General features: G+C 40.6%; 1 protein-coding gene across 1 annotated transcript in view; it reads right to left on the reverse strand.

Annotated features, from left to right (window-relative positions):
• Positions 1-26,877, reverse strand: part of PCSK2 (proprotein convertase subtilisin/kexin type 2) — a 260,345-nt gene that overhangs the window by 61,928 nt on the left and 171,540 nt on the right. The window contains exon 6 of the mRNA XM_003905097.4: positions 12,481-12,557. Within this exon, the coding sequence (XP_003905146.1) occupies positions 12,481-12,557 (77 nt within the window). The remainder of the gene's footprint in view (positions 1-12,480; positions 12,558-26,877) is intronic.

The following is a 26,877-nucleotide window of genomic DNA, read 5'->3' on the forward strand; positions in this document are numbered from 1 at the left end:
TAGTCCCAGTTTATAGACAAGGGAACTGACTCAGGGATCACTCATTCCATACCAAGCGATTAACATAATATTACATTTGTCTACATAAGGTGCGGTCTTTTTCTCTCTTAAGAAAGAGTTATTGTCACCTGAGGACCATAAAATCTCTATATGGCATGTATACATTAGCTTACAAAGTGGAACTAATTATACCCAAATATAAGTCTTTCTTTTACAATCTTTATAGTTTTCTCCATAACCCCTAAGTCTATATTACATCTACTCCTTTTAGCTGAAGGAAAAATTTAAATAATAAATACTTTTCTAATCCAGGTAGGGGACTAGAAATTTAAAAAAATTAAACTCTGTTGGATTTCACTGTGCTCTGGTTTGGATGTAGAAAGGGTTTGTTACAAGCAGTGACCTTTGAGCTAATATCAACTGATGAGGTAGTTGTAAAGCTCACATGAAAAGTAGTTAGACTATGTCTTTGAAAGCAGTTTGCATTTCATTATCCAGGAGGTGTTTCAGAATTAGTTCATAGACATAAGGGAAACCATTAAGTATCACCAGGGTAAGGTAGCAGCTTACATCAGTGTGAAAATAGCCAACCAGAGAGGGCCATTTTTCTCACACGTTTTTTTTGTGGCCTGTTGCTTAGGGTTCTTCAGAATGAAATATGACTTTTAATAAGAAAATAAAAGTTAATCCCAGAAATCCTTTCTTATTTGAAGGTTTAACTAATGCTATCAATCACATTAGCTCACAAAGAGATAAATGTTCTTCAGCCTCCATTTATCCATCTTCCTTCCCTCCATTTTGTTTGCTTGAGTAATAAATGTCTTCTCTCTTCCTGAATTTATAGTAAACTTTTTGCAGCCAAGAATTGCATCTAACCCAGAATCTCTCACTGTTTAGGACTTAATAGATAGAGTATGCTGCTTCCCCTGACGCTTCATAAATATCATCAATGGCAGGGATGACATTTCAGTGGTGAATGCCTGTCAAAGAAATGCTATGCAAGAGGGATTTTTATGGACAACAGCACAGTAATGGAATACAGATCTGCAATGCATCACCAAACATTGACCTAAAGCTGAGCAGGGCTGCAAGATTATTGACAAAACGTGGGCTGCAGACCTTGAGAGCAGCAGGCAGCTTGAAAATGGACAGATGTCAAGGCCACTCAACATCTTGCCATGGTTCAAAAGGTATGCCACTCATCCATCAACCAGCCAGTCAATATTTTTTGAGTGCCAGCAACGAAAAAAATGTGGTACTAAATCCTGATACCTCTTAGCAAATCAATTATATCTCTTTTGCACATTACTGATGCCCATTAAATGTGTATTTTCTACCTTTTTGCAATTTGAGTTACTATTATTATTATTATTTTGTTTGGTCAAATGTATTTTGCTCATTGCAAGCTAAGAGAAAATTATACCCTTTTTGAAAATTTCTTAAATGAGTTTCAAGTTCATCCCTGGAGCTCAGATACTGCATGTAATTTTTAAATGGTTCACAGTAGAATAAATACATTGCTCTGCTTAAACAGGAATAATCCAACAAAAGCAAATCAAGCACAAGGCAAGCTATTCCAATATACACATTCCCTAAAAGCAGTTCTGCATATGTATGAAGTTTGTTTTCCTAAAGCACCCTTGGCTTGGAGTTTAATAAAGGAAAACAATGAGTAAGTGCAGAGGGTATGAGATGATGGTTTAAAGTGTCAGGAAAACCTAGGAGAGATTTGTTGCTATTGAACTCAGTCTCCCAACCAAGGGGCACATTTTACTTCTTTGTTTGGGTGTCCTCTATAGTGCATTTTATTTTCTACTTTCACAGCAGTGAGAATCTCGTGCTGGACGGCCACTGCCTTTTCCTGTGAAGCAATTACTCCTGCGTTGTAACTAGCCTTTGTGGCAGTCAGTGTGGCTGAAATAGTTAATAGCAACAGGCCTATCGCTGGTCAGCATGTCAGCCCTATATTGGAGTTTCAGGGCATGCTGACGCCAGCATTTCTCAAGAGCCCCAAGTCTGTTGAACAGAGGTAGGGCATCGGATTTGGCGCCCATGCCCAGAAAACACCTGAAGAACCTGTGGGATGCCTTGGTGTCTGCACAGCTGGTGGGAGGCTCATGCTGGGCCCTGTGCCAGCCAAGAACAAGTGCCATGCTCCAGGCCACTGGGGCTTCTGAGAGTAGAAGCATATCTTGAGTGTAATGAGAGAATGAGCCTCATCTATGCCCCGGCCCAGTTCTGACCCAACCATCCTAGCAACTTTTCCAACCTTTTTAGGCTCCACCTTACTTGTGGATCCTTCTTAGAATGCTGCCTTCTGCACCAGCCTCCAAATCCCACAGCAGTTATCCAGACTACCTCCTGAACATATCCTGCACCTCCCCGCCAGCCTATCTTTGTTCAGATTGTATCCTTGCCCTGGGATACATTTGTTCCCTACTCCCAACTCTTCCTATTGCCTTAGGTAAAATCCTAGACCGGTGACCCACTGGCATCAAATCCTGCCTCCACTTCTTAGTAGCCCTGTAACCTTGCACAAGTAACTTAACCTCTCTGTGCCTCAGTTTCCAAAATGGGGAAAATCATAATCCCTATTTCAGAGGGTTCTTATGATAATTAGTTGAATGAATACATGCAAAACACAGAACAGTGCCTTAAATACAGTAACTGTTCAACTTGCATTAGATCTCCTTGTGTTATTTTAGTCTGGGCTACATTTTTGCATTGTAGTAACTTGGGCATCTGTTGCCTAATCGTATGACATTGCAAGCTCCTTGGAAGCTTGCACACCAAAACAGTTTCCTGATACCAAACTGAAGTCCTAGTTCCGTTATTACCTCTTTTTATGCCCTATGCTTGTTAAATTTACTTCTTGTTATTAGAAAAAAATCAAAGATATACAAAAATAGAGTAAAATCCCATGTACTCATCACAGAGCTTTAATAATGATTAACTCATAACCAATTTTATTGCCTCTATACTCCAATCATTCTCTTCCCTCCTGCCTCAAGCCATAAGTAATACTGAAGAAAACATCAGGCATAATATCATTTCATCCCAGAGGGGTTTTTAAATAAACATATCCTACACTCATGGAACGGACGCCTCATTCAAATTCTCCTTCAGTCAAGCAGGAATCATCTCCAGGACGATGGTGATGTTTTGAACTAAGGATTCTCCTGGTGCTGTGGACTTGAGCTTCACCCCATCAGCCTCCCATAATCATCTACAAGTGTAGTTATGTATTGAAAGTAGTTGTGATTTGAGTGCTGGCATCATCCAGTCTTTGTAATAACAAGCCATAGTGGGTGAGAATCTTTGAAAATGACTTGATAATTGAAAAGCACCCATTTACTGGTCAAAGTGGACACTCTGTCTTAGTCATTGGCTCCCTAAGGCATGGGGATCATGCTCGCCTGAGTCACTATGACTGTGTCTCTGGTAATTGGACACTTGGGAATTCTTACCACTGACAATGATGAGTTTTATTGCCCTAAGCACTAATTAGTCCTAATTGGAGGTTTTTAGCTGGTTTAAAATTATACTTTTGAGAACAAGTTTGCAAATGAAATATTTAAGAGAGAAGACATTTCCTTAGTGTTCTTAGTTTTTTAAATTTTCTCTTTAAAATTATTATTATACTTTAAGTTCTAGGGTACATGTGCAGAACATGCAGGTTTGTTACATAGGTATATATGTGACACATTGGTTTGCTGCACCCATCAACTTGCCATTTACTTGAGGTATTTCTCCTAAAGCTATCCCTCCCCTAGCCCCCAATCCCCAACAGGCCCTGGTGTGTGATGTTCCCCATCCTGTGTCCAAGTGTTCTCATTGTTCAATTCCCACCTATGAGTGAGAACATATGGTGTTTGGTTTTCTGTCCTTCTCATGGTGTGCTGAGAATGATGGTTTCCAGCTTCGTCCATGTCCCTGCAAAGGACATGAACTCATCCTTTCTATGGCTGCATAGTATTTGTGCCACATTTTCTTAATCCAGTCTATCATTGATGGACATTTGGGTTGGTTCCAAGTCTTTGCTGTTGCGAATAGTGCCACAATAAACATACGTGTGCATGTGTCTTTATAGTAGCATGATTTATAATCCTTTGAGTATATACCCAGTAACGGGATCACTGGGTCAAATAGTATTTCTAGTTCTAGATCCTTGAGGAATCGCCACACTGTCTTCCACAATGATTGAACTAGTTTAAGTCCTACCAACAGTGCAAAAGTGTTCCTATTTCTCCACATTCTCTCCAGCATCTGTTGTTTCCTGACTTTTTAATTATCACCATTCTAACTGGCATGAGATGGTATCTCAGTGTGGTTTTGATTTGCATTTCTCCAATGACCAGTGATGATGAGCATTTTTTCATGTGTCTGTTGGCAGCATAAATGTCTTCTTTTGAGGAGTGTCTGTTCATATCCTTTGCCCACTTTTTGATGGGTGTGTTTGTTTTTCTTCTTGTAAAATGTTTAAGTTCTTTGTAGATTCTGGATATCAGCCCTTTGTCAGATGGTTAGATTGCAAAAATTTTCTCCCATTTTGTAGGTTGCCTGTTCACTCTGATGGTAGTTTATTTTGCTGTGCAGAAGCTCTTTAGTTTAATTAGATCCCGTTTGTCTATTTTGGCTTTTGTTGCCATTGCTTTTAGTGTTTTAGTCATGAAGTCCTTGCCCATGCCTATGTCCTGAGTGGTATTGCCTAGGTTTTCTTCTAGGGCTTTTATAGCTTTAGGTCTAACATTTAAGTCTTTAATCTATCTTGAATTAATTTTTGTGCACAGCAAAAGAAACTACCATCAGAGTGAACAGGCAACCTACAGAATGGGAGAAAATTTTTGCAATCTACTCATCTGACAAAGGACTGATATCCAGAACCTACAAAGAACTCAAACAAATTTACAAGAAAAAAAGCAAACAATCCCACCAAAAAGTGGGCCAAGGATATGAACAGACATTTCTCAAAAGAAGACATTCATACAGCCATCAGACACATGAAAAAATGCTCGTCATCACTGGCCATCAGAGAAATGCAAATCAAAACCACAATGAGATACCATCTCATACCAGTTAGAATGGCAATCATTAAAAAGTCAGGAAACAACAGGTGCTGGAGAGGATGTGGAGAAATAGGAACACTTTTACACTGTTGGTGGGATTGTAAACTAGTTCGACCATCGTGGAAAACAGTATGGCAATTCCTCAAGGATCTAGAACTAGAAATACCATATGACCCAGCCATCCCATTACTGGGTATGTACCCAAAGGATTATAAATCATGCTGCTATAAAGACACATGCACATATATGTTTATTGTGGCACTATTCACAATAGCAAGGACTTGAAATCAACCCAAATGTCCATCAGTGATAGACTGGATTAAGAAAATGTAGCACATATACACCATGGAATACTATGCAGCCATAAAAAAGGATGAGTTTGTGTCCTTTGTAGGGACATGGATGCAGCTGGAAACCATCATTCTCAGCAAACTATCGCAAGAACAGAAAACCAAACACCGCATGTTCTCACTCATAGGTGGGAATTGAACAATGAGATCTCTTGGACATGGGAAGGGGAACATCACACACTGGGGCCTATTGTGGGGAGGGGGCAGGGGGAGGGATGGCATTGGGAGTTATACCTGATGTAAATGACGAGTTGGTGGGTGCTGACGAGTTGATGGGTGCAGCACACCAACATGGCACATGTATACATATGTAACAAACCTGCACATTGTGCACATGTACCCTAGAACTTAAAGTATATATATTAAAAAAAAGATATAAGGAAGGGATCCAGTTTCAGCTTTCTATATATGGCTAGCCAGTTTTCCCAGCACCATTTATTAAATAGGGAATCCTTTCCCCTTTTCTTGTTTTTGTCTGGTTTATCAAAGATCTGGTGGTTGTATATGTGTGGTGTTATTTCTGAGGCCTCTGTTCTGTTCTATGTATCTGTTTTAGTACCAGTACCATGCTGTTTTGGTCACTGTAGCTTTGTAGTATAGTTTGAAGTCAGATAGTGTGATGCCTCCAGCTTTATTCCTTTTGCTTATGATTGTCTTGGCAATGTGGGCTCTTTTTCTGTTCCATATGAACTTTAAAGTAGTTTTTTCCAATTCTGTGAAGAAAGTCATTGGTAGCTTGATGGGAATGGCATTGAATCTATAAATTACCTTGGGCAGTATGGCCATTTCCATGATATTCATTCTTCCTATCCATGAGCATGGAGTGTTATTCCGTTTGTTTGTGTCCTCTTTTGTTGAGCAGTAGTTTGTTGTTCTCCTTGAAGAGGTCCTTCACATCCCTTGTAAGTTGGATTCCTAGGTTTTTCATTCTCTTTGTAGCAATTGTGAATGGATGTTCACTCATGATTTGGCTCTCTGTTTGTCTGTTACTGGTGTATAGAAATGGTTGTGATTTTTGCACATTGATTTTTGTACCCTGAGACTTTGCTGAAGTTGCGTATCAGCTTAAAGAGATTTTGGGCTGAGATGATGCAGTTTTCTAAATATACAATCATGTCATCTGCAAACAGGGACAATTTGACTTCCTCTTTTCCTATCTGAATACCCTTTGTTTCTTTCTCTTGCCTGATTGCCCTGGGCAGAACCTCCAACACTATGTTGAATAGGAGTGGTGACAGAGGGCATTCTTGTCTTGTGCCAGTTTTCAAAGGGAATGCTTCCAGTTTTTGCCCATTCAGTATGATATTGTCTGTGTGTTTGTCATAAATAGCTCTAATTATTTTGAGATACGTTCCATCAATACCTAGTTTATTGAGAGTTTTTAGCATGACAGGCTGTTGAATTTTGTTGAAGACCTTTTTGGCATCTATTGAGATAATCATGTGGTTTTTGTCATTGGTTCTGTTTATGTGATGGATTACATTTATTGATTTGCATATGTTGAACCAGCCTTGCATTCCAGGGATGAAGCCCACTTGGTCATGGTGGATAAACTTTTTGATGTGCTGCTGGATTCGGTTTGCCAGTATTTTATTGAGGATTTTCACATTGATGTTCATCAGATATATTGGTCTAAAATTCTCTTTTTTTGTTGTATCTCTGCCAGGCTTTGGAATCAGGATGATGCTGGCCTCATAAAATGAGTTAGGGAGGATTCCCTCTTTTTCTGTTGATTGGAATAGTTTCAGAAGGAATGATACCAGCTCTTCTTTGTACCTCTGGTAGAATTTGGCTGTGAATCGGTCTGGTCCTGGCCTTTTTTTAGTTGGTATGCTATTAATTATTGCCTCAATTTCAGAGCCTGTTATTGGTCTATTCAGAGATTCAACTTCTTCCTGGTTTAGTCTTGGGAGGGTGTTTGTGTTCAGGAATTTGTCAGTTTCTTCCAGATTTTCTAGTTTATTTGTGTAGAGGTATTTATAGTATTCTCTGATGGTAGTTTGTATTTCTGTGGGATCAGTGGTGATATTCCCTTTATCATTTTTTAATGTGTCTATTGATTCTTCTCTCTTTTCTTCTTTATTAGTCTTGCTAGTGGTTTATCAATTTTGTTGATCCTTTCAAGAAACCAGCTCCTGGATTCATTGATTTTTTTGAAGGGTTTCTTTGTGTCTCTATCTCCTTCAGTTCTGCTCTGATCTTCGTTATTTCTTGCCTTCTGCTAGCTTTTGAATTTGTTTGCTCTTGCTTCTCTAATTCTTTTAATTGTGATGTAAGGGTGTCAACTTTAGATATTTCCTGCTTTCTCTTGTGGGCATTTACTGCTATAAATTTCCCTCTACACACTGCTTTAAATGTGTCCCAGAGATTCTGGTACGTTGTGTCTTTGTTTTCATTGGTTTCAAAGAATATTTTTATTACTGCCTTCATTTCATTATGTACTCAGTGGTCATTCAGGAGCGGGTTGTTCAGTTTCCATGTAGTTGTGTGGTTTTGAGTGAGTTTCTTAATCCTGAGTTCTAATTTGATTGCACTGTGGTCTGAGAGACAGTTTGTTGTGATTTCTGTTCTTTTACATTTGCTGAGGAGTGCTTTGCTTCCAATTATGTGGTCAATTTTGGAATAAGTGCGATGTGATGCTGAGAAGAATGTATATTCTTTTGATTCAGGGTGGAGAGTTCTGTAGATGTCTATTAGGTCTGCTTGGTCCAGAGCTGAGTTCAAGTCCTGGATATCCTTGTTAACCTTCTGTCTCATTGTTCTGTCTAATATTGACAGTGGGGTGTTAAAATCTCCCGTTATTGTTGTGCGGGAGTCTAAGTCTCTTTGCAGGTCTCTAAGGGCTTGCTTCATGAATTTGGGTGCTCCTGTATTGAGTGCATATATATTTAGGATAGTTAGCTCTTCTTGTTGAATTGATCCCTTTACCATTATGTAATGGCCTTCTTTGTCTCTTTTGATCTCTGTTGGTTTAAAGTCTGTTTTATCAGAAACTAGGATTGCAACCTTTGCTTTTTTTTTTTTCTTTTCTTTTGCTTGGTAGATCTTTCTCCATCCCTTTATTTCAAGCCTATGTGTGTCTCTGCACGTGAGATGGGTCTCCTGAACACAGCACACTGATGGGTCTTGACTCTATCCAATTTGCCTGTCTGTGTCTTTTAATTGGGGCATTTAGCCCATTTACATTTAAGGTTAATATTGTTACGTGTGAATTTGATCCTGTCATTATGATGTTAGCTGGTTATTTTCCTCGTTAGTTGATGCAGTTTCTTCATAGCATCAATGGTCTTTACAATTTGGCATGTTTTTGCAGTGGCTGGTACTGGTTGTTGCTTTCCATGTTTAGTGCTTCCTTCAGGAGCTCTTGTAAGGCAGGCCAGGTGGTGACAAAATCTCTCAGCATTTGCTTGTCTGTAAAGGATTTTATCTCTCCTTCACTTATGAAGCTTAGTTTGGCTGGATATGAAATTCTGAGTTGAAAGTTCTTTTCTTTAAGAATGTTGAATATTGACCCCCATTCTCTTCTGGCTTGCAGGGTTTCTGCTGAGAGATCTACTGTTAGTCTGATGGGCTTCCTTTTTTGGGTAACCCGACCTTTCTCTCTAGCTGCCCTTAACATTTTTTCCATCATTTCAACCTTGGTGAATCTGAAAATTATGTGTTTTGGGGCTCCTCTTCTCGAAGAGTATCTTTGTGGTATTCTCCGTATTTCTTGAATTTGAATGTTGGCCTGTCTTGCTAGGTTGTGGAATTTCTCCTGGATAATGTCCTAAAGAGTGTTTTCCAACTTGGTTCCATTCTCCCTGTCACTTTCAGGTACACTAATCAAACGTAAATTTGATATTTTCACATAGTCCCATATTTCTTGGAGGGTTTGTTCATTTCTTTTTACTCTTTTTTATCTAACCTTGTCTTCCCACTTTATTTCATTAATTTGATCTTCAATCACTGATACCCTTTCTTCCACTTGAGCGAATTGGTTATTGAAGCTTTTGCATGCGTCACAAAGTTCTTGTGCCATGGTTTTCAGCTCCATTGGGTCATTTAAGGTCTTCTCTACACTTTATTCTAGTTAGGCATTCGTCTAACCTTTCTTCAAGGTTTTTAGCTTCCTTGCAATGGGTTAGAATATGCTCCTTTAGCTTGGAGAAGTTTGTTTTTACTGACCTTCTGAAGCTTACTTCTGTCAACTCGTCAAAGTCATTTTCCATCCAGCTTCGTTCTGTTGCTGTCGAGGAGCTGCAATCCTTTGGAGGAGAAGAGGCCCTCTGGTTTTTAGAATTTTCAGCTTTTCTGCTCTGGTTTCTACCCATATTTGTGGTTTTATCTACCTTTGGTCTTTGATGTTGGTGACCTACAGATGGGGGTTTGTTGTGGATGTCCTTTTTGTTGATGTTGATGCTATTCCTTTCTGTTTGTTAGTTTTCCTTCTAACAGTCAGGTCCCTCAGCTGCAGGTCTGCTGGAGTTTGCTGGAGGGCCACTCCAGACCCTGTTTGCCTGGGTATCACCAGCAGAGGCTGCAGAACAGCAAATATTGCAGAACAGCAAATATTGCTGCCTGATTCTTCCTCTTGAAGCTTCATCCTAGAGGGGCACCTGCCTGTATGAGCTGTCTGTTGGCGCCTCCTGGGAGGTCTCTCCCAGTTAGGCTACATGGGGGTCAGGGACCCACTTGAGGAGGCAGTCTGTCCATTCTCAGAGCTCAAATGCCATGCTGGGAGAACCACTGCTCTCTTTAGAGATGTCAGACAGGGACGTTTAAGTCTGCAGAAGCTTCTGCTGCCTTTTGTTCAGCTATGTCCTGCCCACAGAGGTGGAGTCTATAGAGGCAGTAGACCTTGCTGAACTGTGGTGGGCTCCACCCAGTTTGAGCTTCCCAGTCACTTTGTTTACCTACTCAAGCCTCAGCAATGGCAGACACCCCTCCCTCCGCCAGGCTGCTGCCTTGTAGGTCAATCTCAGACTGCTGCGCTAGCAGTGAGCAAGGCTCCATGGGCATATACCTGCTGAGCCAGACATGGGAGAGAATCTCCTGGTCTGCTTGTTGCTAAGACTGTGGAAAAAGCACAACATTTGGGCAGAAGTGTTCCATTTTTCCAGGTACAGTCTGTCACCACTTCCCTTGGCTAGGAAAGGGAAATTCCCCAACCCCTGTGCAACCAGTCCCGATGAGATGAACCAGGTACCTCAGTTGGAAATGCAGAAATTACCTATCTTCTGCGTCAATCATGTTGGGAGCTGCAGACCAGAACTGTTCCTATTTGGCCATCTTGTAATGGAAACTTTTAGTTTTTTTTTTTAAGGAGTATTTTTATAGCACATTGCCCAGGAAGATTTGGCTAGGGCAGATTTTGTTTGGGTTCAGAAAATGAGATTGGGAGAAAATCATTCCATTGGTTATATTTTTGTGCTTACATCAATCCATCAAAGACTAATTCAGTACCTACTAGCTACAGAAAGACAGCAAGTAGCCAGTGGATGTGTTGCCACTGCACTTTCTTATATTCATGCAGACAGTTGGTAATCAATCCTGCTGAAGCCAGACCCTCTCATAGCTCTTCTCAGCAACGTGTTCTGGATAGCCATTGCCAATTCTGTCTAAACCCCAGTTTAATGGCATGCATTTGTTAGCTTCACATTCTTGTGTCTGAAATGGTTTATTTGCTAAAGATATGCTAGCATCTAGGGTTAGAAGTAATAGAGCTAAAACACACTTCATGCCAAAAGTTTTCAGACCTTTTTTATACATTCTCATACTCCAAACACACACCTCCAAGCATTGCATTTCATTTTCAGGTTGCAGGTGACATGGTTAGAGAATGAATTGTGCTATCCGACATCAGCAATGATCTTTACAAAATATTACAAAATTAAACTTTATTTTCTTTTTTCTTCTTTTCTGCATTTGTACCCAGAACCTGTGTACCCTGTGTCAACTCCTGATGAGACTGAGGGGTCTCAGGTCAACTTGCTAACTTTAGAGACAGAATCTAAGCTTCCTGTTCACCGAGGCTCTACCCTTGAACATACTCTGGTCATGCTTCCTGTATCAAATAATACAAATGATACTTAGCAAAGAATAGTACAAATGTGGATTTGGAAACAATTTGAAGCATGGGGCTAATCTTGGCTTTGACTTGAATTTTAATTGTTTGACTAAGGAAGCCCTTCAACCCTTCTGAGCCTGTTTGCTTATCGCTAAACTGAAAATGACAACATTTGTTTTATCTACTACTTAGAGTGCCAAGATAAATAAAAAAAAATGGGTAAAGTGCTCTGCACATCATGTATTTTTATACAACTAATTGAAGTTCATATGTTTTTATGAACTTCACCCAAGGACATCAATAACAGGGAAACACTAGGTTTAAAAATTACACTATTCATTCATTGATTGAGCAAGCTGCATATCTTTATTTCTTCATATCTCTTATATGTAATTAACCATTTAAGCAAAATGTTTACTTGAAGAAAAAAGAGACTACATTTCCATGTTTAGTGGCAAAACAGGCTGAAGGAAAAGTATTCTCTTGGATAGACTGTTTGGGTAGTTTGACATCATAGGATCTTTATCCTAAGCAATACTTCAAACCTCTGTCAATCACACTTACTGTTTTGTTGAAAGAGACTCCATGAGCTGTTATGAGGTTATAGTAGAAAATGAACAGAATGCTTTTCAAAAACACATAGACACAGACCCATGGGGCAAAATACTTCTCTACAGTGGCTAAAACATATAGAGCAAAATCAGCATGTTTTAAATCACCTTGTAATGGGGTTGAGAAAGAACTTCTTATTTCTATTTCCTTTTCTCTTTAATGGATTAAAGTGGCAAATAATTTCAAGTTCAGCAGAACAAAACAGTCAAAAGATTATTCTAAAGGAAGATTGTAATATTAAAAATTCCACTTTAGAGAATGTAGCCACTAAGAAGAAAAATCACAATATAATTTAATGAAGCATGGGGATTATTTTGCTGGCGGTAATCAAGCCTGAGACAAAACAAAGTAAAATAAAACTCCGAAGCCTAAAGTCAAAGAGCCCTCCCAAGCCCCGGTTTACCTGTTAAACCAGTCGTCTGTGTACCGAGGATAAGGATAGGGGTCGTTGCTACTGAAGTCGTAACTTGCTTCGGCATTCTGAAAAACACAAGGCATCTCATTAGGTCCGTACAGCCAGAGGCGCGGTAAAGGGAAAGTGCTGGGAGACTTGGAATGTTTCTAGTCTTCCCTGGAGTGCTGAGTTAGTGTGCTGCACTGGACCAACCCTTACAAAATTGTGTTGGAGCCAAAGCGTGTCCTTGGAGTGAGATGGCCTTTAGAGTTTCCTTGCTTTACACGGAAGGCTCACATCCAGCTTCTTCCTTTAGACTGACATAGGCTGGTTTCCTTTCCCCTTATGGGTGTTAAACCCCTGCCCGAGGCCCTGACGTTATCCACAATTGACCTCATTTATTCACTCAACAAATATCATGAAGAGTCCAATATATGTCAGAGACTTTGCTAAGTATGGGAATACAATGGTGGCATCCCTGCCCTTATGTAACTTATAGCCTAGTTGCGGGGACAGACATCAATCGAATGATCAAACAAAGACATATACCATTACAAACTTCAATAAGTATCTGTATGAACTCTTATGCCCTACAGCATATGGTCAAAAGTGTACTATTCTCTGTCATCCAACATCATCCTTTTTGAGCAACTCCACTAATTCCATCAATTTTTGTTTTGATTGTTTAGATGACAAAATCACCAGTAGTTGTAATAATAATTTTGTGGGAGGTTGAGGTTGATGAGGATGTGACTCTGAGAACCAGCTGGCCTAGGACATTCGGGTGGTCAGGACAATGAGCATCCAGGGTTTAGGCAGGATCTGGGTGAACTGACCACCGAGGCCAATGGGAATGGGGTTACTGCCAAAGCCGGAGTGGACAGATGATGAAAACCAGCACTTCGCCCCTGTCTCCTTCACTGGAAGGCTGTGTGAGTCTTTTGAAGCTTGAGGGCACTTCTGGAGACAGGGAGGGCAGGGGCAAAGCCTGAGCAGACTGAGACCATGTTTCTATCAGGCTGGCAGAGGGAAATGAAGTCAGTGAGGGAAAACTAGAGAGTGTCCATCCCTTTGTAGCTGCTGCTTGAATGACTGGCTTCTCAAACTTTCCACTCGGGCTTATCTTTTGGGGTGATAATTATCACTGGGGTCTGTCTGGGTGATGCTCTTGGCTCTGCTCCTGACTCTGGGAAGATAGTTTGGCCGGACATGGCGGGGGTTGGAAGGAGGACCTGGAGAGTTCTGAGAGCAGAGTTTACAGCAGAGAACCCTCAGAACTCTGAGACATCTTTTATAACAAGAAGAAAGACAGTGTATTGTCTGGGGTCAAATTGGCCTCTGAATGTTGAAATGGATGATAACTCAGGAAGCCCAATTATTTTGTTGCCTTTGCAATTAATTTTTGATGACTAATGCTTAATTCCTTGGGTAACAGTCTACACTGAACATTAAGGAAGGCAAACAGTTGTTATTCTTGTTTGGCTGTATGTTTTCTGGCTAAAAATCAAATGGTTTCTAGCAAGGGGGAACAATATTTTGCAAGGGTTCTGTTTATGCCTCTACAGCCAAACAGAGTCATTTATTGATTTGAATTACAATGCTGTCTCCCATAAAGTTATTTGTGTACAGGAATAAGTTAAACTGGCCTTGAATGATACTGGAGTTTTCTATAATTGTCATTAACATGGACATTTGGAACAGGTGGTGTTTGGTGAATTTAATGTTCTGGTCACCAAGGCTTGCCAGATGCTTGCTTTGTTTGGACTTCTCTAACTTTTTACTGAAATCCTTTAATCGATTTTCCTGCTTTAGAAAATACTAGCTGTTTGGTGAAAATAATTTAATCTCTGATGATTCAGGATCGAGATGATTCAGAGTCATCATTAAGAACTTGAATTATCATTGTACCATCACACCGAAAGTGAGAAGGTTGGGTTGATTCCAAGCTGACCTCAGGGCTTCTCTGGGAGTTATTTCTGGAAGAAACTTCTGACGATGGCTCATGTTCTTTTCTAAAAGTTTAATGCACGGGGGAAAAAACCGATCCCTGGTATTTAATAATTCTAAGGCTTAATTTCTGAATATTTGAATGCATAATTAGAAAGAAAGATGAGACTTGCTCTTAGCTAGAAAGTTTAATAATTACAACTTGGCATTGTTGGCAGTGTGTACTTTTCAAACAGATGGCCTGCACCACGCTAAGAAAGGACAGTCACTTATATTCACAGATTCCTCTGGATTTTTATATATGAGGTGCTGTAATTGCCTGGCTATCAAAGACTCAGTTCCACGGATGACATCTTTCAGATTTGGGGCTTGTCTATCTGGAAGGCTGGTGATGAGAGAGGTGGGAGCTCCGGCAGCCAATGGTGGCTGTGCTCATTGCTTTTACATCCACAGAGAAGCTTCTGAGATTGTACCTGGCCCTGGTACTGCCATCCATACCCCCAGATCTGGAATTTAACGCCTCTCCGATCAATGGACTTCCCTTGCTGGGCTGCCCTAGACAAATACGTCGCAGGTCCCAGCTTGATGTAGGGAAAGGAAGAGAGGCATTCAAGTCAAACATACTTGGTTTTGAAATGAGGCTGTTTTTGACCTTGGAAATTTTCCTATTTTTTAGAAACTGTAGTTTCTTCATCTTCAAAATGCAGGTGGTAAAACTGTTACTAGTTGGTTGCTGTGAGGATAAAATGAAACAAGGGATGTAAGCTGGCAAGCACGTTGCCCCACGCAGTACGGGCAATGCCTCACCTCTGACTTCTCCTGTTGTGTCCTCTTTCTTTGATCACCTACAGCAAAGGTCACAAAATACAGCCCACCGGCTAAATCAGCCCATGGCCTGTTTTTGTAAGTAAAGTTGTATTGGAATGCAGTCACATCCATTTATTTATGAATTGCCTGTCACTGCTTTTGCACTCTAACAACAGAGATAAGTAGATGTGACAAAACCCCATAAAGCCTAAAGTATTTACCATGTGGCTTTTTATTGGAAAGAGTTTACTAATCCCTGACTAATGTCCTAGGCCTCTTGGGCTCCCAGGCTGCCCTCTGATAGCCCACACTATAGCATCTCACTCAGTCTTTGTCTTTCTGGGCAGATCTCTTTGCTCTGAGACATATATGTCCCATACCTTGTTCTCTCCTGGGCTATAGCCACTGAATCTGGTATGAACTAGTCTGAGTATCTTGTTGGGAGTTTGAATCTTGCTCCTCCTGTGTCTCATGCTAGTCAAAGGTCGGTTATCCGGCAGATACTGGGCCTCAGCTCACCGGGTACTGATGGAGGCCAAGGAGAGCATTACACTGCGATGGTGAAGAGGTGCCACCATGGTTTCCACCACTCCACTGCCCACCATCGGTCAAGCCCCTAGGGGTCACCGTCCTCTAGTTCTTCTGTTTTTCCACCTACGAGTGTCCTGTTTGTTTCCAAGATTAGAACACTGCCCTTGGCAGAGAGTGGCAGTGACTTGCCATAAGAAAGAAGGCTAATGTATTTAATATGGACATCCACTGATGTGATTGAACAGATATTTTTTAGAGTACTGAGGGGCAAACTCTGTGGTCCAACTACAAAATTGTGAAAATGGTTTCTGTAGTCAGGGCTGTCGTGTACAATTGTGCAGGTTGTGCATCGCACCAGGGGTTCCTGCCCACAGGGAGAAACTAGGGTCTGCATTGGACTTACCAAGCCATGTGCACCACCCCCACACCCCAAGGTGGAGGAGGCTTTAAAAAAGAATTGGTCAACCCGGAGGGGCTGCTTTTGCTCATTTGTCCACCCAGAAGGGGACACCTGTTTTAATTTGCCCAGAGAGAGGGTGCTGTCTTGCAGTTCACGCACCAGTAGGGAATGCCATTTTCAATTTCACACAAATGGCACTATATACCTACTAACATGTCCCTGGCAAGAAACAGGTCTCTGTGGTTATAGTTGTATACAAACCCGACCTCAAGGAAATTGTGCCACAGAAGACGTTTCTTGTGAAACATCAAATAATACAAGATTTGAATAACACCTCAAATAATAGGAGTTTATGATCACGAGTACAACGTGGCGTATGATTAACTGCCAATGTAATTCCACAGCTCCAGGAACTCAGAACAAGAAACCACATTCGCATTTGTCCTTTTATTCTGTCTTGCTCCTTTCCCTGAAGGCATTTAACCAAATAACCCAGCTAGGAGCTGGGTAACAGTATTAGCTGAAATTGCGCTGAGCTCATGGACTAATGAAAGAGAAATGAGCTTCTCCAGATAGACTCTCAAACTGCAACCAAATTGCCCCAGAACAAAGCTCATCTGTATGGAAACTGAGAAGCAAAATAGCCGAGTCCATTAGAGCCTAAAGAATTTTGCTATTGCGCCTACTTGCATCTAATATGGCCATGGCTTAATGTTCCCAACTGTGCCTATTTTGATTTTCCTCAAATACTTCTCCCACATGCACTGGTTTAACGATAATGTTCAGCTCACTTTTGACTGAAACAAACATTAAAGGGATTTATGTCTGTATTAAATCTGGCTGTAAAACTTAATGAAATTTAACATTTCTTCAGCATTCAAAAAATTTAGAAAAAGATACATAGTCAGAAATCTGTTTGAAATCTTTCTTCCATAATCCTAAGGTTGCCAGGGTCATATAATTTTCCAGGGACACAGTGTTCTCCCATTGTGGATTTGACACTTTTCCACATCACTTTCTTCTTGCTTCTGGAAATTCTAGCAACTTCTGTAGTCACCGGAGCACTCTCCAGATCAGAGGAGTGATACAATTGAACAGTCAGGCCACTCAGCTGTGTCCTGGGTGGCTGGACATTTGACATTTTCTTTCCTTCTTTTTTCTTTTCTTTTCTTTTTTCTTTTTCTTTTTCTTCTTTTTTTTTGAGATGGAGTGTCGCTCTGTCACCCAGGCTGGAGTGCAGTGGCACGATCTCGGCTCACTGCAAGCTCCACCTCCCAGGTTCACGCCATTCTTGTGCCACAGCCTCCTGAGTAGCTGGGACTACAGGTGCCCGCCACCACGTCTGGCTAGTTTCGTTTTTGTATTTTTAGTAGAGACGGGGTTTCACTGCGTTAGCTGGATGGTCTCGATCTCCTGACCTCGTGATCCGCCCGCCTTGGCCTCCCAAAGTACTGAGATTTCAAGCATGAGTCACCACACCTGGCCTTTTTTTTTTTTTTTTTTTTTTTTTTTTGAGACAGAGTCTTGCTCTGTTGCTCAGGCTTGAGTGCAGGGGTGTAATTTCAGCTCACAGCAACCTCTGCCCCTAGGGTTCAAGTGATTCTCCTGCCTTAGCCTCTTGAGTAGCTGGGATTACAGGCGTGCCACCATGCCTGCCTAATTTTTGTATTTTTTAGTAGAGAAGGGGTTTCGCCATTTTGGCCAGGCTGGTCTCGAACTGCAGACCTCAAGTGATCTGCCTGCCTCAGCCTCCCAAAGTGCTGGGATTATAGGCATGAGCCTCTGTGCCTGGCCAGTATTTTCCAGAGCTAAGCGGCTCTATCCTTTGGCTCTCATTGCCACCATTATCAGCAGACTTGGGAGAGGTTCTAAGCACTAAACAGATGAGGAGATAACAACATTAATTCTTAATGGCTAATAGGGTGCCCCAAATTAAAAAGATGCCTTTATCTTTTTCAAAGATGTTTAAAAATCTCTTATTTAATTGATATTTTCCAAAACCCTGTGGTGGAGGAGCGCAGCTGTATTGCAGGAAGGAGTGAACAGTTGCTCTAAATAACAGCCGAGGCAAACACCTCCGGAGGGCATCTTTAGAGTGATCTTTGCCTATGTCTTCTTGCTCGGCTTGCTATTTTAGAAGGCCAATGAAGCATGTATTAGGCTAGATAGAGGCTGATTCCCACACATGCATTTTAAGAGCTTCTCTAAAAGCATAAATTCCTGGTGCTGACCTGATATATTAAAAATAAGCTGCCATTCATTGGAATGAAGCTCTAAGAGCTGGCTCCAAGATAGGCTCTAAAACTTGGGTGGAAAAATTTGCATCTTTATTTGCACTAGCCACAACCTCAAATCAAGCATTTCCTTCAGTTACGAATGGGAAGTACAAACCACAATATTATTAGCAGTACCTGTGAGCATGTCATCAATACGTATCTTCATTGCACATTAGGGTTGTTGCCGGTATGCCAAAAAGTATCTTTTCAGTACACCCCTACCTGCCACTACATTTTGTTATTTGATGCATTAATGAAGGACATATGTTAGCATTTCACAAATGCAAAATTTCAATCTTTTGATAACTATTTCAATACAATAGCATTCCTCGGTGCCATAGTCTGAATGTTGGTGTCCCTCCAAAATTCATATGTTGAAATGTAAACCCCAGTGTGTTTGTATTAGGAGGTGGGGTCCTTGGGAGGTAATTAGGTCATGAGAGTGGAGCCCTCATGAATGGAATTAGTGCCCTTATAAAAGAGGTCTGAAGGAGCCTGTTTAACCTTTCCGCTATGTGAAGATGTGGCAGGAAGGCCTTGTGTATGAGGAACAGGCCTTCACCAGACACCAAATCTGCTGGCACCTTGGTCTTGGAATTCTGGCCTCCAGAACTGTAGCCAATAGATTTCTGTTGTTTATAAATTACTCAGTCTAAGATATTTTGTTATATCAGCTCAAACAGACTAAAAAAACTTGATTACCTTGTATATCTTGTTAATGTATTTAAAATATTATTTTGAGAATGAGGGGACACAGGTGCTTCTGTATGTGGTTGGTTGGTGTGGAAGTTGGCACAATCTCTTTGAGGAGAAATTTGGTAATATCTATCAAAATAAAAATGAATGGACTGTTTGACCCAGCAATTCCACCTCTAAGACTCTACCTTAAAGACAGACCTGCAAATAAATGGAAGATGTATATTTAAATATATTTGTTCCGGTAGTGATTGTAATAGTGAAATATTAGAAACAACCTAAATCTCCAACACTGTGGATGAGTTAAAGAAATTCTGGTGCACCCATATGATGCAAAACTCTGCAGCTCTGGCAAAGAATGAGATATGAAACTGGCAATGAACTCATTCCCAAGAAATGTCATTAAGCAAAAAAGGCAATATGTAGAATAGAGTGTATAGTGGGCTCCCATTTGCATAGAAGAGAGGGATGGACTTGCTGGTAAGTATACAGTAGTTCTGGGAAGAAACACAAGAGTCTTTTTATAGTGCTTTGCCTGGGTAGAGGCGTGGGGTCTAGGGTGGAAGGAAGGCTTAGTTTTCATTGCGTAACATTTTGTGTAATTTCTTTTAACCATAATGACATCAGGTAACACATATCAAGTGCGTATTTTGTATAAGGGGCTCTTAGATATTTTGTATGCATTACTCATCCTTATGATGTCCTTGTGTGGGTAATACCCTTATTGTCATCCTCATCCCATAAGCAGGGAAGTGTAGGCACAGAGAGGTTGAATATTCAGCCGAAGGTTACACAGATGATGAAGGGCAGAGCAGGGATTTAGACCAGGAAGTCTGGCCTCAGAGGCCTCTCTCCTAAGTGTGCAATTTTGCTTTTCTGCATCAGAATTATATTCATCATATTCTACTGCATGCATTGTTTAAAAGAAAAATAAATACCTAGCAAATAAAAAAGAGTAAGTTAGTGCATTTACCTCCTAGAACATTAGTGGATCATTCTGTTTAAATCCAAGTATATACCTTTAGCTATTTTAGCTAATAATTTAACCTCCCACAGAGGGTCATACTTCACTAAAGGGGTAGGGGAGCGCATGTCTTATTTTGTATGGTCCATTCATTTTTTTAATAACATGGTTTTATTTAGTTAATTGTCTCTTCCAAGGTTGATACAAGACCTTTGAGGCCTAAATCAGCAAATATGCCTCCAATGAGAAAGTTAATTCTCCTGATTTCAACAGTAGGGTTCAACCTGTTTCTCTGTTCTCTGTTGATTATGCTGTTCCTTATAGAAGTAGGATTTTCAAAAAAAATAAAAATCATGCTCTCTATAAGACAAATAACACTGGTGACTGAATTCCTCAGAATCTGAAATACTTCCTCTTTTTTCTAGAGCCTCTTCAACACTACCTGGTGGCCCCTGGGTTTCTGAGTACAGTTTGACAATCATTGACTGAGAATGCCATGAGATGCTTACACGTGGTGCCTGCTTTCCATGTTAAATAACATGGCATCGCACGGCAGGACTGTGGTTCCTTGCAAAACACTCCTGCAATCCTTCTTATTATGCCAGTGACAAAGTCTCTGCTAAGTGCCCCCATAGCTTTAACACCTCTCTATACTTGTTAATCCTTCTTCTTATCTGACAGAGGCAAGCACTGGCAGGCAGAAACACCCTGCTTCAGTTGCTTACATTGCATTTATTTTGACAGTCCATTCTACTGGTGTCATGGAATATTAGTTGCTTTTCTATTTGAAATAGTGATTTATAGTTTCCCTTTAAAATACATTTGTTTATGTTAAAAAGTGAGTCAATTTAAAGAAACATACTAGGTAAATAATAACACCAGTAGCAAAAGTTGTAAAGGTGTATAGCGACTGATGGTTGGTTTGGGAAACACCGGAATAAAGTAATGGTGTGGAAAATTTGTGACTTTGACTCCTTCAGTTATTAACAAAGTCAGCCTTAAAAGTGGGCCAAGATTTAAGTACTTCTGTGAGGTATTTGAAAGAGTGATGGAAAAGACGATCTGTCTTTAAATACCCATCCTGCCACTTGTCATTTTGACATTAGGGCTGTAATCCTTTTCATTCTATAGACTGTTGACTTCAAACATTTCCATTCGTTCATGCATTCAGTCAATCACTTATTTTTTTTTCATTGAACAAATGTATTGAGCACCAACTGCTTGCTCCCATTGTACAACAGCAAGCTGCTATTGCAGAGGAAGATGCCCTTAGCTGGGGTATCTCATTAGCCTTCATGAGCTAATTTATTATTATGGAATTTTTAATAGCACCTTTGGTTATCAACTAACAGTGGTTCCTAACTGAAGCTGCACAAGAGAATCACCTAGAGAGCTTTTAGAAATACAAATACTTGAGCAATTCCTAGATTCTGACTTAACCGATCTGGGGTGGGCCTTGGGCATCAGTGGTTTTTAATAAAAGCCACCAACAAACTCAACAAAACCTCTTTTGGTGGTTCTGATGGATAGTCCAGGTAGAGAACCACTGAGCTAACACCTTTGTTAATACCTCATATCCTAGCCTTCTTGTGGCTTAGAGTGTGGTCTGTGTACCAGTAGCACTGACATTACCTGAGAACTTGTCAGAAATGCCGAGTCTCAGCTGAATCTGCATTTTGTCTTTTTTCTGGAGACATGGTCTCACTCTGTAACCCAGGCTGGAGTGCAATGGCACAATCACACCTCACCGCAGCCTCTGACTCCTGGGCTCAAGTTATCTTCCTGCCTCAGCCTCCTGAGTAGCTGAAACTACAGGTGTGTGCCATCATGCCTGGCTAATTAAAAAAAATTGTAAAGACAGAGTTTCACTGTGTTGCCCAGGCTGGTCTCGAACTCTTGGCCTCAAGCCGTCCTCCCTCGTTGGTCTCCTAAAGTATTGTGAGACACTGCATCCAGCCCACATTGATTCTGTTATTTGTGAAATGGGTGGCAGGTTTGCCCTTGGTTCCCCGCTTCTCCTTTCTGCATCCATACCCTCCCTGTTATAATCTTCTCTCGCTTTCTCTCCTCCCCTTCCGCCTAAACTCTTCCACAGGAAGAAATTGCTTTTGATAAACCATTCACATCTTGGCAGAAATGCATTCAAACATTGCCTTTTCCAGTATTATCTGCTTTAACAGAAGAGAATGGGCATTGAAACAAGTTAATCTCTAATAGTAAAGATGGAAAGGTGTAAATTGTGGGAGCGTCAAGAACTTCTTGGCATGTCTCAGACCAAAGTTCTTTCTATGAAAAAAGTCAGCTCTGAGAAAAGAGTTGTTACAATGGATTTCTTTGGTTGGGAAGGAGAGGTTGAATGAGCCAAAGAAAACAAGACCACATGTGTGACTACTAAGCATAATATTCTTGAATTTGGCCGGAGGCGGTGGCTCACGCCTGTAATCCCAGCACTTTGGGAGGCCGAGGTGGGTGGATCACGAGGTCAGGAGTTCAAGACCAGCCTGGCCAAGAGGGTGAAACCCCGTCTCTACTAAAAATACAAAAATTAGCCAGGCGTGGTGGTGAGCACCTGTAATCTCAGCTACTCGGGAGGCTGAGGCAGAGAATTGCTTGAACCTGGAAGGTGAGTTTGCAGTGAGCCAAGATCATGCCACTGCACTCCAGCCCTCCAGCCTGGGTGACAGAGTGAGACTCCATCTCAAAAAAAAAAAAAAAAAAAAAAAAAAAATTGATTTTTTGTGCTTCTGGTAGTTGAGGGCTGCTGGAGGGATTGATTCTGCAAGAAAGAAGAGTAAAAGTTCAGAGTGGAGGGTTTCCTGCTATTAAACAAGTTTTGACTAATATTAAGGTCTGAATTATTTTTGACTCCTGCTGCTTAAAGTTTCTGTCAAATTGGGTGTATTTAAAAATTAAAAATTTAAAAATACACCCAATTATAGACAAACTCAATGCCAAGCTGCACGAACGACAATAGGAGCTAAAATGCTTTTTAAAATGTGCTTATATTTCAACACACACTTATTTTTATACCCTGACTTCGTCCTGAAAAGAAACAATGTATGTTTTCTGGATTCTAACAAATGATATAGACAAATAGAAGTTAACAGTATAGTAAGGTGTAATTTGGATTTAGCAAAAATGGAGATGCACATAGGTAACTCTAAGTGTGCTTTGATTCTGTGCTCAAGTCTTTGCTTGGCCTCATTGTCCAAATTTGACCTGCGTATCCATAGATACTGCTGGAAGCAGATCCGAATTCATGACCCATTCTACTTAGGCAACTGCCCTAGAACTGGCCGATTCTCCCAACCTTGTTCCAGCGTGGTTGGATTTCTCCCATTTCTTAGTGGCCTTCACTGCTGAGGTCTCTCTGTGCTCCCCCATGATGACAAAATTGACCTTGATTCAGCCTGGGCAACATGGCAAGACTCCATGTCTACAAAACGTATAAAAAATATTAACCAGGTGTGGTGGTACGCACCTGTAGTCCCAGCTACTCAGGAGGCTGAGGTGGGAGGATCTCTTGAGCCTGGGAGTTGAGGCTGCAGCAAGCTATGATTGTGCAACTGTATGATCCTAGCTTGGGCAACACAGTGAGACCCTGTTTCAAAAACAAACAAACAAAAAGTTGACCTTGAGTGAGCTTCTTGTAAAAGCAGCCCCAGCAGTGCTGTGAGCCATCATCACTTCATTCCCTATCACGTCAGGAGAGGATGATGTGGAAACAATGGCTAATTTGAAGTTGAAGGAAATAGAAAAGATGTGGGTTTAAGAAAGGCAGTGGAATGTAGCTTTGATAGCTTAATGAGAGGTTAAGGCCAGCAATCACACGGGGATGCCCTTCAGGACTCAGGACAGGAGGAGGGCAGCCTGCAGATGGGCTTACAATAGCTGCAGTTATGGACTTGCCTGGAGAGAAGGCTGAAGGTTGAAGGTGCCCGGTGTAGCTGGCTCAAAGGGCAATTGAAGCCTGATTCTTGGAGTTCTACAAAGACTGGGTGTACTATCAAGGGACTACAATAGTGACCGTGTAAATCAGCCCAAGGAGAGCAGCAGTTCTGGAAAAGGAACCAGAAGATAATGTAGCAGCTAGAGTCTAAATTTGTGTTGTCAAGGTGACAAGGTACAAGTCAATTTGTGTTTCCCTCTCTTTTGACTGGGTGTTCTCTGATGTTGTAGAGATACTCAAAGCTTCTCTGTCCTTGCCTCCTCTGTGAGCATTCTGCTTGCCTTTGAATGGCTGGCGAGGTCGAGGTCACTACCTTTGAGTCCAGATGTCCTGAGAGAGATGGAGACACTAGTTTATAGCCCTCCCCCGAGACTGATTACACAACTTCAGTATCACCTGCTTCTCCTTTTTCAGCTCTAAGAATAGCAAAGATGAGTTCACTGATAGCTGAGTCACCTCATCGAAGGGATTGTTGTGTCCAAATACCATTGATTGGAAACTTTGTCTTAAACACGTCTTAGACGATGTTTTTTCCTCCTGTCAAAAGGACAGGAATATGAATAATAACTACTGTATTGGGGTCTGTTGCTATTATACATACACATATAAGTTTTATGTATAAATTACAAATATGTGTAATTCAGCACAAATTAATTTTATGTGAGCCCCACAGCACTTTTGAGAATTAAATATTATAACCTCCATTCTACAGATAAGAAAACTGAGGTTCCGTGAGATTATGTAATTTGCTCAAGGTTTTCTAGCTAGAAGTGGTTGAGTACAAAAAATGTGACCCTCTGACTCAGAAAGCATTCTCTTCTCTCTGCACTGCATGACATCTGCAGCTCATTTTTATGATAAAAAGTAAAGAAAAAAATGTACAAGACTGTGAACACCTTGCTTATCCCAGCACACTCAGCACCGAGTGAGAACATTAAGACCTAAGTTGTATTAAATGATAGCAAGATCAGGACTACCGTCATGAAAGGTGGACTCAAGGACTTGGGTTTCTGCTCATTTTCACATCCATAATAAACCAAGCCCCCAAACTTGTCAGCAATCTTCTCACTTATTTGTTTTTTTCTTGTAACAGTTAATCTTTGCTTTGATGATTCTTTTTAGGATAACAGCTAAGAGGAGAAGATGGAAATGGAGTGTCGTGTCCTTGGGAGATAAGCAGAAAGGATGTACAAGGCACTTTGTAAATATCTTCGTGTTTATAATAGCTGGGGGAAAAAAAGTTAAGTAGATGAGTTCTCTTTCATGAAGAAGTAGTTTGAATCTTACCTTTGAAGAACAGTTTTATGTTCCCAGCTAATGTGAAATGTGACAGAAAAGGACTGATCCCCAACTGTTCTGAAGAAAGATTAAATGCACTTCTGGTTCTTTTCACAGCTATTCATCATTTTAATTGGTTTTGAAGTCAAAAAATTTTGACAGCATTTGGGATGGGAATCCAACTTCATAATTCATAAACTATGGAAAAGTGATTATAGCCTTCATTTGGAAGCTGGGCACATACCTTATTAAGTTGCTACAAGATGAAACACCAAAATCTACATTAATCACACAATCCCTTTGTGCACAGAGGTTCTAGCAGGTGAATTATGGGACACTGGTTTCTTGGGAAGGAAAAACTCTGCCCTAGACCTTTTGGGGATGACACGTCCCTGACTCATGGTGCTCCTTGCCATTCCTGCTACCACCATCATTCATGGCATTTTCAAGAACCAGGAAGAGAGCTCATCCAACCCCCATGCCTCCCTGTCCCTTGTCCTCTCCCCACATGACACTCTGCTCTGAATAGATGTCCATCGCTTTTCCATCCCCTACAGTTCACTCCAAATTGTTCAAGGACATGTCCTTTCCCCATGTGACACTCTGCTGTGAATAGATGTCCCTCACTTTTCCATCCCCTCCAGTTCACTCTAAGTGATTCAAGGATATGCACTGGGTTTTTCACTTGATACCACTTGCACACAGTAGACTCTTAACAAATGTATCAGATAAACAAATAAGCAAATTTCAAGAATTGTCTAAGTTGTTTTGTTGACATCAGTATCATTTGACATTATAAGACTTGTCAGGTGGAGCTCACTCATGCTCTGTACATTAACAAAATTATTATTATTTTGTTATTATTATAGACAAAACTATAGGTACAGAAAACAGATCCAGGGTCTTGCTATGTTGCCCAGGCTGGATTCCAATTCCTGGGCTCAAGCGATCCTCCTGCCTCCGCCTCCCAAGTTGTTGGGACTATAAACACATGTCACCATGCCCAGCTACAAATTATTAAAATAAAACTGTTTGCCTTTGGAATTCAGTAGAGCAACATAAGCATGCTTCCAAGAGTTTCCAAACCTTTAAACATTCAGCTCTCCATTACTGTACTTGTGCTTTTTTACATTAAATGTTGATATTTCAAGCCTCCTTTTTTAATGTGCTAGTGCCATACCACTTCTATTTATACCGCATTTAGCTATGGAGGTGTGGTAAGCAGCATTATTTACACATTTTAATTGCATTTTGTTGCTATTTTAGGAAAACAAGTGGAAAATGGAAATGAAATAAACTGATACTAGAGATGAAAATAGAGGTCTCATAAATTTAATACCATTGAAACAAGAGAGAAATCATTAGGTGTGCTTTGAACAGAAAATCTTTAGCCCCAACAGAATACTTATTGAATTTAACTCAACTGTGCTCAATAGTGATTGTAAAAAAGAAAAAAAAATTAAAAATATTCATCTTTTTGAAGTTAAATGATGAAAAATTAGGTCTAAGAGTTGAAGTATAATAGGGATTATGTAATTATGATAATTCTAACTTTTTT

Source organism: Papio anubis, chromosome 16 (assembly GCF_008728515.1).
Source record: "Papio anubis isolate 15944 chromosome 16, Panubis1.0, whole genome shotgun sequence".
Taxonomy (NCBI): domain Eukaryota; kingdom Metazoa; phylum Chordata; class Mammalia; order Primates; family Cercopithecidae; genus Papio; species Papio anubis.